At 44.0% G+C, this 12,265-nt stretch overlaps 2 protein-coding genes across 2 annotated transcripts; one reads left to right on the top strand and one right to left on the bottom strand.

The window, feature by feature from the left end:
• The first annotated feature begins 1,228 nt into the window (after nucleotides 1–1,228).
• Nucleotides 1,229–3,108, top strand: LOC123145170 (uncharacterized). The gene is made up of 3 exons (XM_044564507.1): nucleotides 1,229–1,485; nucleotides 2,232–2,414; nucleotides 2,693–3,108. Exons 1-3 carry the CDS (start codon nucleotides 1,423–1,425, stop codon nucleotides 2,918–2,920), a joined length of 474 nt encoding a protein of 157 aa, XP_044420442.1. The 5' UTR covers nucleotides 1,229–1,422; the 3' UTR covers nucleotides 2,921–3,108.
• Nucleotides 3,109–3,954: 846 nt separating this feature from the next.
• On the bottom strand, nucleotides 3,955–8,922 carry LOC123145169 (ATPase family AAA domain-containing protein 3C). The gene is made up of 7 exons (XM_044564506.1): nucleotides 8,520–8,922; nucleotides 8,348–8,443; nucleotides 7,295–7,715; nucleotides 6,332–6,422; nucleotides 5,225–5,561; nucleotides 4,991–5,139; nucleotides 3,955–4,692 (listed from the first exon to the last, which is right to left on the bottom strand). The coding sequence occupies exons 1-7, from the start codon at nucleotides 8,835–8,837 to the stop codon at nucleotides 4,194–4,196; spliced, it is 1,911 nt and encodes a 636-aa protein (XP_044420441.1). The 5' UTR covers nucleotides 8,838–8,922; the 3' UTR covers nucleotides 3,955–4,193.
• Between the last annotated feature and the right edge of the window lie 3,343 nt (nucleotides 8,923–12,265).

Genomic DNA, 12,265 nt, shown 5'->3' with positions numbered 1-12,265 from the left:
CTACGATGTGTAGTGGGACGATGTGCGGACGAAAGGGAGGGCGGAACATGGTCCAACGGCAGGAAAAGGAACCTTACCTATTTTTTAGATAGTAGAGATACATGTGTGTATGTTTCAGTTTTAGCGCTAAATGTTAGCAAAGCGGTCTACTAATTTTTAGCAAAGAGGAATTAACGGGCATGGAGGGATGACGGACCTAGGAGCTAGCCGAGGATGATCATGCCATGGTGCAGAAAGGGCGTGAAGCGGTTGGTCAAATTGAATCTCCACATAAGCCATCTCCCTACTGGTACCTCCAGGCTGTTGTGGCCGCCACCCCTCTCCTTAAGTGCAGTTGTTGTGCGTCGTGTTGGAGGTGAACCCGTGGACAACGGCCCCAAACTCCTCCGTCCACGCTGTTACCTTGAGCCTCTCTGTCGTGCCCACACCTCTGCTGACCCGCCCGGGGCGTCCACGCTGGGAGCCCAGATGACAAATCTCCGATGACCATGGTGTGCCAGAGATGTGGAGCCCTCGATGTGAGATGGGGAGATTTTGTGAGGACATCACTGTGTCCTGCCGGTGCCCTCCAACGCCCATCGTGCTACGGACGAGCATACCCAGGCACCTGGATCCAAAAAGAAGGGGATGCCGATGGAGATTGTGCGACGGCGACGTAGCGGGAGAGGCCATGGCACGTGGAGATGAGGATTGGGGCATCATGGGGCGTGTGAAGAGGTGGCTGGGAAGACCACAATGCCAAGGCGTTGGTGGAACCAGTGGATGCAGCGTTAATGATCATGTCAGGCGGGATCAGAGTGATCCGAGTAAGGAGGGAGACGAGAGGCGACAGGGGTCGCTACGTGCGTGCGTTTCCTTTGGAATTGTTTGTTTTCGCTGGTTCTTCTGTTGTGTTGTGTGCGTTGTTTGCAATGCGGTTTCGTTTGGTCGGGGGGAAACCGGGGGAGGAGGCTTGCGATGTGTAGTGGGACGATGGCGGACGAAGGGGAGGTAGGAACAGGTCCAACGGCAGGAGTAGATAGTAGAGATTAGTACAAAGTTGAAACACTTATTTTGGGACGGAGGCGGTACTAGTTAGGATAGTCCCATTACTGAGTATTTGGGTTCTTTGATTTGATATACTATGTCTAATTAATTACTCCTAACGATGTTTAAAAGTTTACAGAGAGAGAGTATTAATTAGTGAAGTCTGATTGTTTACTCAAAATAAATAGATAGAGGAACGAGATACCCCACTTTCCCAATATCACCAATCCGTCACATTCGTGTGTAGTTTTAGCGATTTAGGCCAGATGGGGAAAAAAGGAGGGAGATAAAGCTACTCCGACAAGTCAATCACTCGATCGATCAGCGCTCCCCTGCACAAGAAAAACAGTTTTCCGAAGCTTCGAGCCAGGGCGGTTGGCGGCAGCCGCGGGGACGATGGTCGGGATCTTCTCCAGGTTCTCTTCCGGCGCCGGCCACCGCCGCGCCAAGAGTGCCGTGGTGAGCTCCCCCTTCTCCTGCTTTCTTGTCTCCTATCTATCGTGCCCGTCCGTACTCTATTCCTACTTGCTCCCTAGTTTACTTGCCCAGAGGAGAGATCTGCCTGTAGATACGATATGTAAAGGCTGCGTTGTTTTAGCTCTACGAGGTCCTGGAAGTTTCAGATTTGAGCTATTTCGATTGATCTCGTATTCGTCTCATGATGAGTGGATGGTGCGGTCTCCAACACAGGGTAGCTCCTCCCCTTTCCTCATCCTGTTCTTCAAATTAGGATTCTTTTAGGGAGGATTTCTGCTTTAGCTGATTTTGTTCGGTACGGTTCAAGATAGAGTTGAACCTACTATATGCTTGCTGCGCTTGTCTACATGGATTAATCAGAACCGATCTCAGGTTTGGATTTCACAATCTCAGCATGAATCCATGATGTGAGCAGTATAGGAGAAGAGTAGGTATTCGAGAACATCATAGCATAACATTCTTTGCTGATTCGTCAGGAAAAAAAGGAGTATTCTTTGCTATATTGGGGAAAGTTTGATCTTTTTAGGTTAGTATCCTAAATGTAATCCAACCCTTTTAGGTTAGTATCCTAAATTTTGTACTACTCAGTTAGTGTTCTTGATTGATTTTGTAAATCCAAGAGCAGTTGTTACCTCTTGGCTGTCGTGCCCAACTGCTCCAGTGAGTTAACAGTTTTGGGAACTGAAATTGGTAGTACTAATTTGGGGAATTTCGCTCTGATGGTGCAGGAGGTTGTGGAGACATTGGCGCCCAACATGGAGACCGGGGAGTCTGACCCGGCAGCTGATCCTGGAGATAGCCCGCACGGCATTGAGGTCGGCATCGAGTTCAAGCCGGTGGAGCACCCTGTGGAGCCTGTCAACCTTGACCAACCAGTGAAATGCCCGCTTCCTGAGCCATCTATACTGCATGTAAGCCATGCTCTGTCTTGTTTTTGAATGATTGCATGTTTGTATTGTGTTACGCATGTAGTCCACTACAAGTAGCAAGAACTACGAGAGAATATTATATCACTACCACAAAGACAAACATGGTAGCGAACTTGTGTAGCGGAAATACAGCTGCGACGACATGCCGGCTTTTATATATACTTGAAAGTTTGAACCTTCCTCTACATATATATATTCCCAGCACCAGATAGTACAAGCATATTGGTCCCTTACTGGCTTTACTCATTGATTGTTGCTAGGATGGGAGGATATGGCAAGAGAGGATGTCTACAGCGGGCGGGAGGCCGAGGACGGACCTGCCGGTCGTGAAGGAAGGATTGCAGCTCGAGCCCGACAGCAGCACCACAAGGTCGAGGTCTGCGGTCCGGAGGCGCGCCATACTGCCCTCCGTGAGCGCCCCTGAGCATAACATCCTGGCGCTGCTTGACGAGTGCGACGTGCCTGAGAGCCAGCGCCCTGCTGAATGAGCCTGGATGCCGTCTCCACTGTATCTGTACATTGCTGTATCTTCCATCACCGCCGTCGCTACGAGCTGTGGATACAGCCGTGTTGAATCTCCGGTTGCAACTAGCAACAGCCTTTTGTGTGGATTGTTTCTATATATATGTACACACTTTGCATACGAAGTGAAAAGAAATCTGCACTTGCATCATCACATTTACTTGTTTAAGACGAAATTGGGTTGGTTGGATTCATTTTGAGCAGCACTGCTGCTATGATCCTTCCTTATAGTTTACTACTCCCTCTGTAGTTTAGGTCACTATTATATTATACTCCCTTCGTTCCTAAATATAAGTCTTTTTAGAGATTCCACAATAGATTACATACGAAGCAAAATGAGTGAATCTACACTTTAAAATATGTCTATAGTTTATAGTGCAATCTCTAAAAGGACTTATATTTAGAAGCAAAATGAGTGAATCTACACTTTAAAATATGTCTATAGTTTATAGTGCAATCTCTAAAAGGACTTATATTTAGGAACAGAGGGAGTAGTTTACATAGGGAGTAATCTAATACTTCCTCCGTCCTAAAATAAGTGACTCGAGTTTGTATTAACTTTGTACTAAAGTTAGTACAAAGTTGAGTCACTTATTTTGAGATGGAGGAAGTATATGAGCATTTAGATCACCATTATATTAGTTTACAGAGGGAGTAATTTAGTTCTCTGAGTATCATTTCTTATACCCAACCAAGAAGAATATGCTTTGCGTAACACAGAAATCTTCTACTAAACCCGCTGCATAAAATACGATGTGTTAATAAAATGTCTAATGATGTTTAAAAGAGGGAGATGTTGCCGATCGGCTGTGTGCATCGGCATAGATGCAAAAGCCGGGATCTTTCCCTTCACAAAAGAAAAAGGAGAAAAAATGATTTTGCTGATACAAACATGCCCCTATGTTTAATTTCGCAAGGGGAGGCTCTAAATATTGGTCGAGTTTCTCGACAGGTGCAAAGAGCCCAATCAAAGTTACAGCGACTGCCGATGACTATATTATTAGTAAATCAAATCATGCCACCAAAGGCTGTATATGCGAACAAATAGAACAGAAAATGCCGAGCTTGTTGAAGTGAAGTGCATCATGTTCACGTTGTTGATACATGTAAGCCTCCAAAATTCCGCCCAGGTGTCAGGATATAGCAAAGCAAAAAGAATCAGCGAAGACGAGGCAGGTGAATCACCGGCCCCCCCGTCCAGGCACTCTCTCCCGAACTGAACATTGTAGCAATCTACTCCTAGGCATGACCAGCTATCTTTCTCCTCTGCTGGTGCTCGGCGACCTTATAATCTACAACCTCGCGGAACAGGCCCGGGGTCAGCTCGCACTCCGTGCTCCCGTACACGGCGGCCTGCACGCTCGCCATCAGCTTCGCGATCTCTCTTCCGGAGAAGCCGTCGGTCTTGGCGGCAGCCTCCCGGATCAACTCGTCGGTGATGCCCTTCACCGCTATCTTCTGAGGCTGGCGGCGGAAGAAGCTGAACAAGCCCTTTCGCTTTTCGCCAGCCTTCACTATGTACTTGTCAAGGTATAGCTTGACAAGCTTGGACCTCTCTTCCTCCCCAGGCAGAGGGAATTCGAGAACCTCATCGATACGGTCAGCAACAGCGGAGTCAAGGTCACCAGGCCTGTTGGTTGCTAGTGCAAGCACAATGTCCTTGGACTGGTCACCTGTCCGGAAAAGGAGAGCATTCAGAGCACTCCTTTGAGCTTCGCTCATGTATGTCTTGTTCCGTCTGCAGAATTAAAGAAATGTCAAATGCTGCACAGTTGAGTAAAGGCAAAACATATTACCAACAAGAAGTACAGGACTTGAGAGCAGCTATATCTCAGTGGTATCGGACATAGGAAGAAGCGACATGACAATTATAGAGGATAGAAATAGCCCACCACATTGCTACCCCTTCTACTGCTGATGTTTAGCAATTACACGACAATTTCAAATACTTTATGAAATATCAAATGCTGCAAAATCACATGATATCATGGAATCTAGTTAACAAACAGTAGTCTGAAGATTTGACTATCACTTACTCGCACAGGAAAGCGTCAGCTTCATCAATGAAGAGGAGTAAACCTCTATTAGATTTCTTTGCCCAGTCAAATAACTGATGAATCTTGGTTACTGCTTGCGATCCTAATGGTGCAACATCTCCACCAGTCATCAGTGCATAATCTAGTCCCTGTAAATGGTTATAATGTTAGTGAACTAATAATATTTCAAATTATTGCATTAGTGCTCACAGGGAATTGGCTTGTGTAACTTACAGATTCGCGAGCAAGTTCTCTTGCTGCCATTGTTTTCCCAGTGCCAGGAGGCCCATAGAAAAGCATGTTCCTAAAGGGGGCTTGGTGAAGCTTCGTGTTTGCGGTGGCATTAGCTAGTTGGTTCACTCTCTTCTGAAGAGATGGATTTAGAATAACATCACCAAAACCTTTCCCATCCTTCCCCAGATTGCTCCCATTTTTCAGTTTGCTAGTCACAGTACTCATAGCACGTGAAGGGACACCGGACCAAGGATACTTCCCTCGCGATGACTCTCTGATCAGTGATGGCTGACCCAGAATACGGTCAACATAACCCCAGACTACTCTTGCACCTTCCCTGGAGGCAAATGCGTTAATTGTATAAGAACATCACATGCACAAATGAAAAATATAAATATAACTACAAAATGTAATTTGTGTTGTTGGGGCTAAAGAAAGCAAGATTGGATTCAGCAATAAAGGATAAGAAGGTCAAGAACTATGTTTATTTTGACACAAAACAGCTTCACCAGAAGGGCCAAGGCACATGAAATGAAGAACAGTGGATTGACGGTAGCAGAGCAATCAGTATTCAGTAATACTGCTTTATAATTTTTACAAGAATCCAACGAAATATAATAGCTTCCAGTATTATTGTGGCACAAAATGGTCTCATAGATTCACAATGTGAGTCATTTTGTCTTCAATGTACGCAACTAGGTTGCCTCACATAAATATCTCATGATGAATCTAGTAATATCAATTTGATATCATGAATGACAGTAATTCCTTCTTTACAGATGGTCAAACCTAGAAATGACTGAATTGGTAAAAATTCTAGAAGGACTTAAATTGTGAATTACAGAGTACATTTTAGAAGTTGCAACTTGCAATCAAGTGGATGCACAACAACAGTTTCAAGCAATTAATTCCTTAGTTTACAAGGTCAAGATACACTTGGAGCATACCTTTCAATTTATGGTAGTGGATGCACAACAGCAGTTTCAAGCAATTAATTCCTTAGTTTACAAGGTCAAGATACACTTGGAGCATACCTTTCAATTTATGGTCATTTACCAATCGCTATGTCTGAAGTTCAAACATAGAGAGTACAATTATGAATTTTACCTTGTTGTGTAAATCCCAGCTGCAAGTGCAGTTGCGCCTCCAACTGCTACTACTAGCTTATTCTGATCAGTTAATATCGTCCGGAGACCACCTAAAATGTCAAAATAAAAATGTTAGACCGGAATTTCCTATAGCACTGCAGCACTATTAGACACTCAGATCCAGTCCGTGCAGGCCCGAGTGCTCAGACAACAAAAGACTAGATAAATGGTTTGTCATTCGGCACTAGGGTAAGTGAAGAAAGGCAGCCTGCCACCACTATGATTGTTTTGTCAACTAGTCTGCTACCAGTCTTGATTTGGTGATGCTCACAACGGCTCAACATTATTGCCAAACATATGTTGCGGCACTATGTCAATTGACACTTGATATAATGCATTTCTTCCGGGATTGCTATCTCTTTGGCTCCCGCGTGTCCAAATTACTGGCTCCATATCTGGTGTTTACCATCTCATATTATCCAAATATGTAGGTAGTTTTACAATTATACGCACTTCTAACTCCACTTCTCCTATAATGCCAGAACTACTTCTCAGGGATATCTTAATCACATTGGATAAGTTGAAGCTGCACTCCAACAGAGCATGCATGGGAAATGAGCAGCGTGCATGTGATTCATTAGAGAGAAAGAGAACATGTGAGCTTAGAGATTAATTCGTGCACACTTGAGGGAATAAGAGAAGGGAACATGTGATCTCTTTTCGTCTAAAAACATGTGATCTCTGCAATTAACTCCTTACTAATTGCACTGAAACATATCTATTTCTAGACAGAGTAAGTGCTAAAGATTCACCTGGGGTAATTTGCCCTAGGTTTAAACTTAAGGCCATAATTTTGGAATGGTTTACCCATTCAACATATGCGATCCAAACATGTAGAAATAGCTTATAGTAGAAAACATCCAAGAAATTCACATGTTTATATTCAATAAGCATGTGGAAATAGCAACTTGCTAAGGTATACCTCCTATATGCTCAAAAGTTGTATTTATTGCTTGGACCCACTTCTCCCGCTCAGCATTTGCCCGCTCAATAAGCAATCGCCGTTTCACATCTTCAGACAGTTGCAGTTCAAGTGCTTTCGCCTCCGCATCTGCCATTTTTTGCAGTCTCATAGTCTCCTGCTCTATACGTGCCTTTTCCTTCTCTGTCCGTCTCCGTATTTCATTGATTTCCTCTTCACTCTGGCGTCTCAGCTGCTCTAGCTTAATTGCAGATTCTTCTTGCATCTTCACGAGCTCCTGGTTTCTTGCCCTCTGTGCCTCATGCTCATGCTGCGCTCTCTTCCTTCGTAGCTCATCCTCATATCGAGCTACTTGTGCCTTTATTTCAGCTTGACTTTGCGCAAGTTTTTTCTTCTCTTCATACTCTACACGTGTCCTCTCCTGCAAATGTGACAAAATGCAACATCCACATAAACACACAAATATACAAGAAATAAATTTAGCAGTGAAGATATATGTTTAGTAAAATACATATAAATGGGCATGATCTGAAACATTTACGACATGTAATGAAATAGGATGCAGTAGAACTTGGTTTCAGTCAAGCAGTTGGTATCTACAGGATTATAAGTAGCAAACATATATGTGCATCGCAACTAAGTACCAAAAACTCCATGCGAACTACCGGGACGCAAGAGAATAGTACATAAATAGCAGTTTCTTTTTCGTGTGTGTGCCACTGAAAGATCGGCGATTATTGTGTGTGGCATCCCCTAACTCATTGAAGAGTACACCATTGGACCTGAGTTTTCTTCTCCTTTTCTTCCATTCTTGGATAACACCTAGTAAATTGCATATGCCCCTTGCTTGGTCTAGACTATCGCTATACAACCAACGAGTAAAATGGAACGGAAAGTACTAGCAGTAATGTACACCGAAATCCGACAGCTCGTGATATTGAAATGCCTGAAAACGATCTGAAGATATTTGCCAACTCTTGCAACAGTGCGAGTCTAATGCCAATTCGTTCAAAGGATTATGACAAACAACGAGATGACAGAAAGTTATCTCACGAGCTCGATCTGCGCGGCCTCCTTCAGGTAATCGGCCTTCCTTGCAGCGAACTCCGCTTGCCGCGTCTCCTCCCGCTTGTTAGCATGGGCGAACGACTGCACAACCATGTGCCAACGTCAGAACCAAAGCACAGACATAACTGAGGCTCCCCCCGGCCCTCGGAACACCTACCTTTTTGACATCAGCGTCATCTCTCTTTTCGAATTCGCGCAGCAGCTCGACCGCGCGCTCCAGCGCGTCGGGGTCGAACCCCGCGGCGGTGGTCCGCGGGTTGTCGTTCCGGGGCTTGGGCGGCGCCTCCTCCGCAGCCGGCGCGGCGGGCGGCGGCGCGCCTGAGGCGGGGGCGGGGGCGGGGGCGGGCGCGGGGGAGGAGAAGCCGGGGAAGCGGAACCCCGAGCCGCCCTCCGCGTTCACCCTCTGGGAGGACGCGGCGAAGGCCGCCCCGGCGGAGAGGACGGCGGCCCCGACCTTCGCGGCGGCGGCGGCCATGGTTTCGGTGGGGGGTTTGCGGGTGTAGGGTTTAACGGGGTCCGCCGGTTCGATCGAGAACTTGGTGGGAGATGCGTGCGTATTTGTGCGTGCTTGGACGGCGCCTCTCAGTTCGGCTTGCGGCCCAAGAAGATGGACTGCTCTTCTCGTTTTCCTTTTCCCTTTTCTTCCTGAAGGCGCTTCTCCGTTTTCTTGATGCGGAAGACGGGCTTCGCCTCGGATATTTCTGTCTTTATATTTACTGCGTCATCCATCCGTTGCTGAGTTGCGGGGAACCAAGGCCCCAGATGCTTCATTACTTTTTTGTGTTTTTTTATTGAAAAACTTGAAGTCGTGGCATACAACATCTACATCTTACACACAGGACCCTACGAGAAAAAGAAATAACAAAGGGGTCCCTAGAACTAACAAAGAAGACCCTGGACAGAACGTGAAAACGCGTTCAGGTCAAAAGCTACTTCCCGACGACTCCAATCCCGCTGATGATGGGGACGGGACCCCTTGGTCCACGAAACTTCTATAGCTGCTCGCCGCAGATACCATCTTGAAGCAGCACTACCTACCACACGACATCATTGCCATGAGAAATGATCTTGGTCGCCCTTTTAGGCCCGAGGATGCAACAGGTCATCAGAGGACGCTGGCTCGCCATCTTGGTCGTCATGGCTCCTCCAAATCCATCGCCGGTGGTGCCCTAATTTTGTGGTTTAAAAAAACCGAACTGGTGATGTTGTCGGTTAAGGTTTTCAAACAGTCGAACCAGCGGTTCACCATTTCGTTGGTTGGTTTAGTAGGCCATGAAGATATGTAAAGTTGGGTCAAATACATTAAGTATCTTTACTTTGGCAGCAATTACTCCTTTAAAGGATGGTGAATTGCCCGCCTCCTAGGGGCATCCACGCTCCGCACCATCTGATCCGCGCCTCACGCTGTTGTCTGCCTAGCGCACTCCCCGCCATCCGATCGTGCCCTCTAGTGGAGAACTTGGAAAATTTTGTGTACAAAACTTGGGAGTGATAATGCAAAACTATGTTACTTCTCCATCTCACTTATATAAACTAAACAAAGTGTAGCATATTCTTTTACATAGGAAAAAGTCCAAAACAAACCTTGAACTTGTAGACCAAACTTAAATTGAACCCTGAACTTCAAATCCCTGAAATTAGCACGCCGAACTATCTAATCCCGGTCTATTTTAAACTAAACAGGGATCGTCGACGTTGCGGATGGAACCCGGGATGGTGGCTGCGGCCAGACTGGGCCGGCCCATCTTTTTTTTGCAATATTTTTTCCGAACCACGCTACATGAAAACGTAGAAAAAATAGAGGCTTGTGAATCGAACTTCCAACCTAACGCTAGTACGCACATCCTGCTAGCCACTCTAACTGATTGCCGTTGCTCAGATAAGAAAAGCGCGAAATTATTTAAACCAACACAGCGTCGAGATTTGAAAACATTTTCTACAATTGTTTGAAACATTTTCTTGAAATTTGTCAACAATTTCCAAATCCGAATATTCTCGAAGAAAAAATCAATTTTTAAAATTCCAAACATTTTTTAAAAATTTGCACATTTTTTTTTGTTTTACGAACAGTTTTTGAGAAACATGACTTTTTAAACATGAACCATTTTTTAAAGCCCAGAACATTCTTTAGAGTGTGAAACCTTTTGGCAAAAAAGGACAAATTGTTGAAAACACAAACAATTTTGAAACCTGGAAAAAATTAATTAAAGTACGATTCTTTCCCCATTATTAAGTTTTTTAGAAAATGTTCACATTCTAAAATATTGTTCAGGATTCAAAATTTGTTCCTATTTTTCAAAATATGATTATGTTTAAAAATGTCATCTTTTCGAAAAAAAATCTCAATTCAAAATTTTGTTCAGGTTTAAAAATTGTTACTGAAAAATCACGTTTAAAAATGGTTCAGGTATAAAATATATTCAGGGATTTCAAAATGGTCATGTTTGAAACTTTGTTTGTGTTTTAAAAAAACCGTATTTCCAAAATTTCTTTACACTTTTGCAAACATGTTCACAATTTTAAAAAACTGTTTTTGCTTTTAAGGATATCCGGATTTTAAAATTGTTGATTATTTTCAAGAAAATGTTTAAAAAACTCTAAAATGTTTTCGAATCTGGATGCTAATTAGTCTGGTTAAATATTTTCGCTCCTTTTATTTATCACTAACAGTTATTAGGTGGAGTCGCTACATGATGAGTTTAGTAGCGGCAGATCTTAAGTTCGATTCCCCATGAGTATTTTTCTTTTTGGTATTTTTATAAGTCAAAAGAAAAAACATGTTTCGCGCTTGGTGGGCCGGCCCAGTCGCCAGCGATCCCAGTTCGACCAGCTGCCACGTCGACAATCCCTTCGAAAAAGCGTCCAAGATTTAATATAGACCGGGATTAGATAGTTCGGTGTGCTGATTTCAGTGATTTGAAGTTCGGGGTTCGATTTAGCTTTGGTCTACAAGTTCAACGTTTGTTTTGGACTTTTTCCATTTACAAAATTGATGTTTTTTATATAAGCTCGATTTGCTCAACCATGACATATGTTGGTTCCTCTAGTCCTCGCTATTTTCGGTAATATATTATTCTTTTACCGAAAAAGAATATATTGCTATTTAATGGAACAAATATTATATGACCCGAATAGTTCAGCCTCATGGGCCAAAGTGCGATGCAACCCATGCCGCTTGTTCTTGTGGATTTAATGTGATCCCGACATCATGATGAGCCCATTGATGATGTGGATATGATTTAGGAAAACACCAGTTTTCAGCCGCTTGATCGCTTGATCGTGTCATCCGGGTGTGTACCTGTTGGATCAAAAGGTCATCATACGATGTGTGATCGTTGCCTCTCTGAAAGCACCTCGCACGAACCAACTCCAACCTTATCTCGGTCACCCATCGCTCAGCCCCATTCGCAATCTCCATCGATGTGTGCTATGTCTCCCACCTCCAGCGAGCATCAAGCTTTGCATCACACTCATGCCCCATGGTGCTACAAGGAATGCCTCTGGTGCTTGTCATACATACAATAGTGAGTAAACAGAAATTTGGATTCACAAAATCGACATAGTGTAATTTAGAAATGTGTTGGGTGTGTGCGTTTGTTCATGTATGTGTCCCTTCTTATTTCTGGAATGTGAAAGAAAGGTCAAAGCATGCAAGTATCTACCCAATAAGGGAACAATTGAGGATGATGGTGCACCCATGATAACGTAACCATTTTCATGTTTTTATGAGCACCTTTGCTAAATGTAGCTTATAACTTAATGGGCTAAATTTATGACTTGACTAATGATTAATTCAATAACATATATGTACTGATATATAAACTTGGGTTTCAACGATTCTCATCCAGAAGAAACTACATGTGATTGTGATTCGTAACTATAAAAAATTGTATAATTCTTTTA

The sequence above is a fragment of the Triticum aestivum genome, chromosome 6D (assembly GCF_018294505.1).
Source record: "Triticum aestivum cultivar Chinese Spring chromosome 6D, IWGSC CS RefSeq v2.1, whole genome shotgun sequence".
NCBI classification, from domain to species: Eukaryota; Viridiplantae; Streptophyta; class Magnoliopsida; order Poales; family Poaceae; genus Triticum; species Triticum aestivum.
This window is presented reverse-complemented; position numbering and strand designations above follow the sequence as displayed.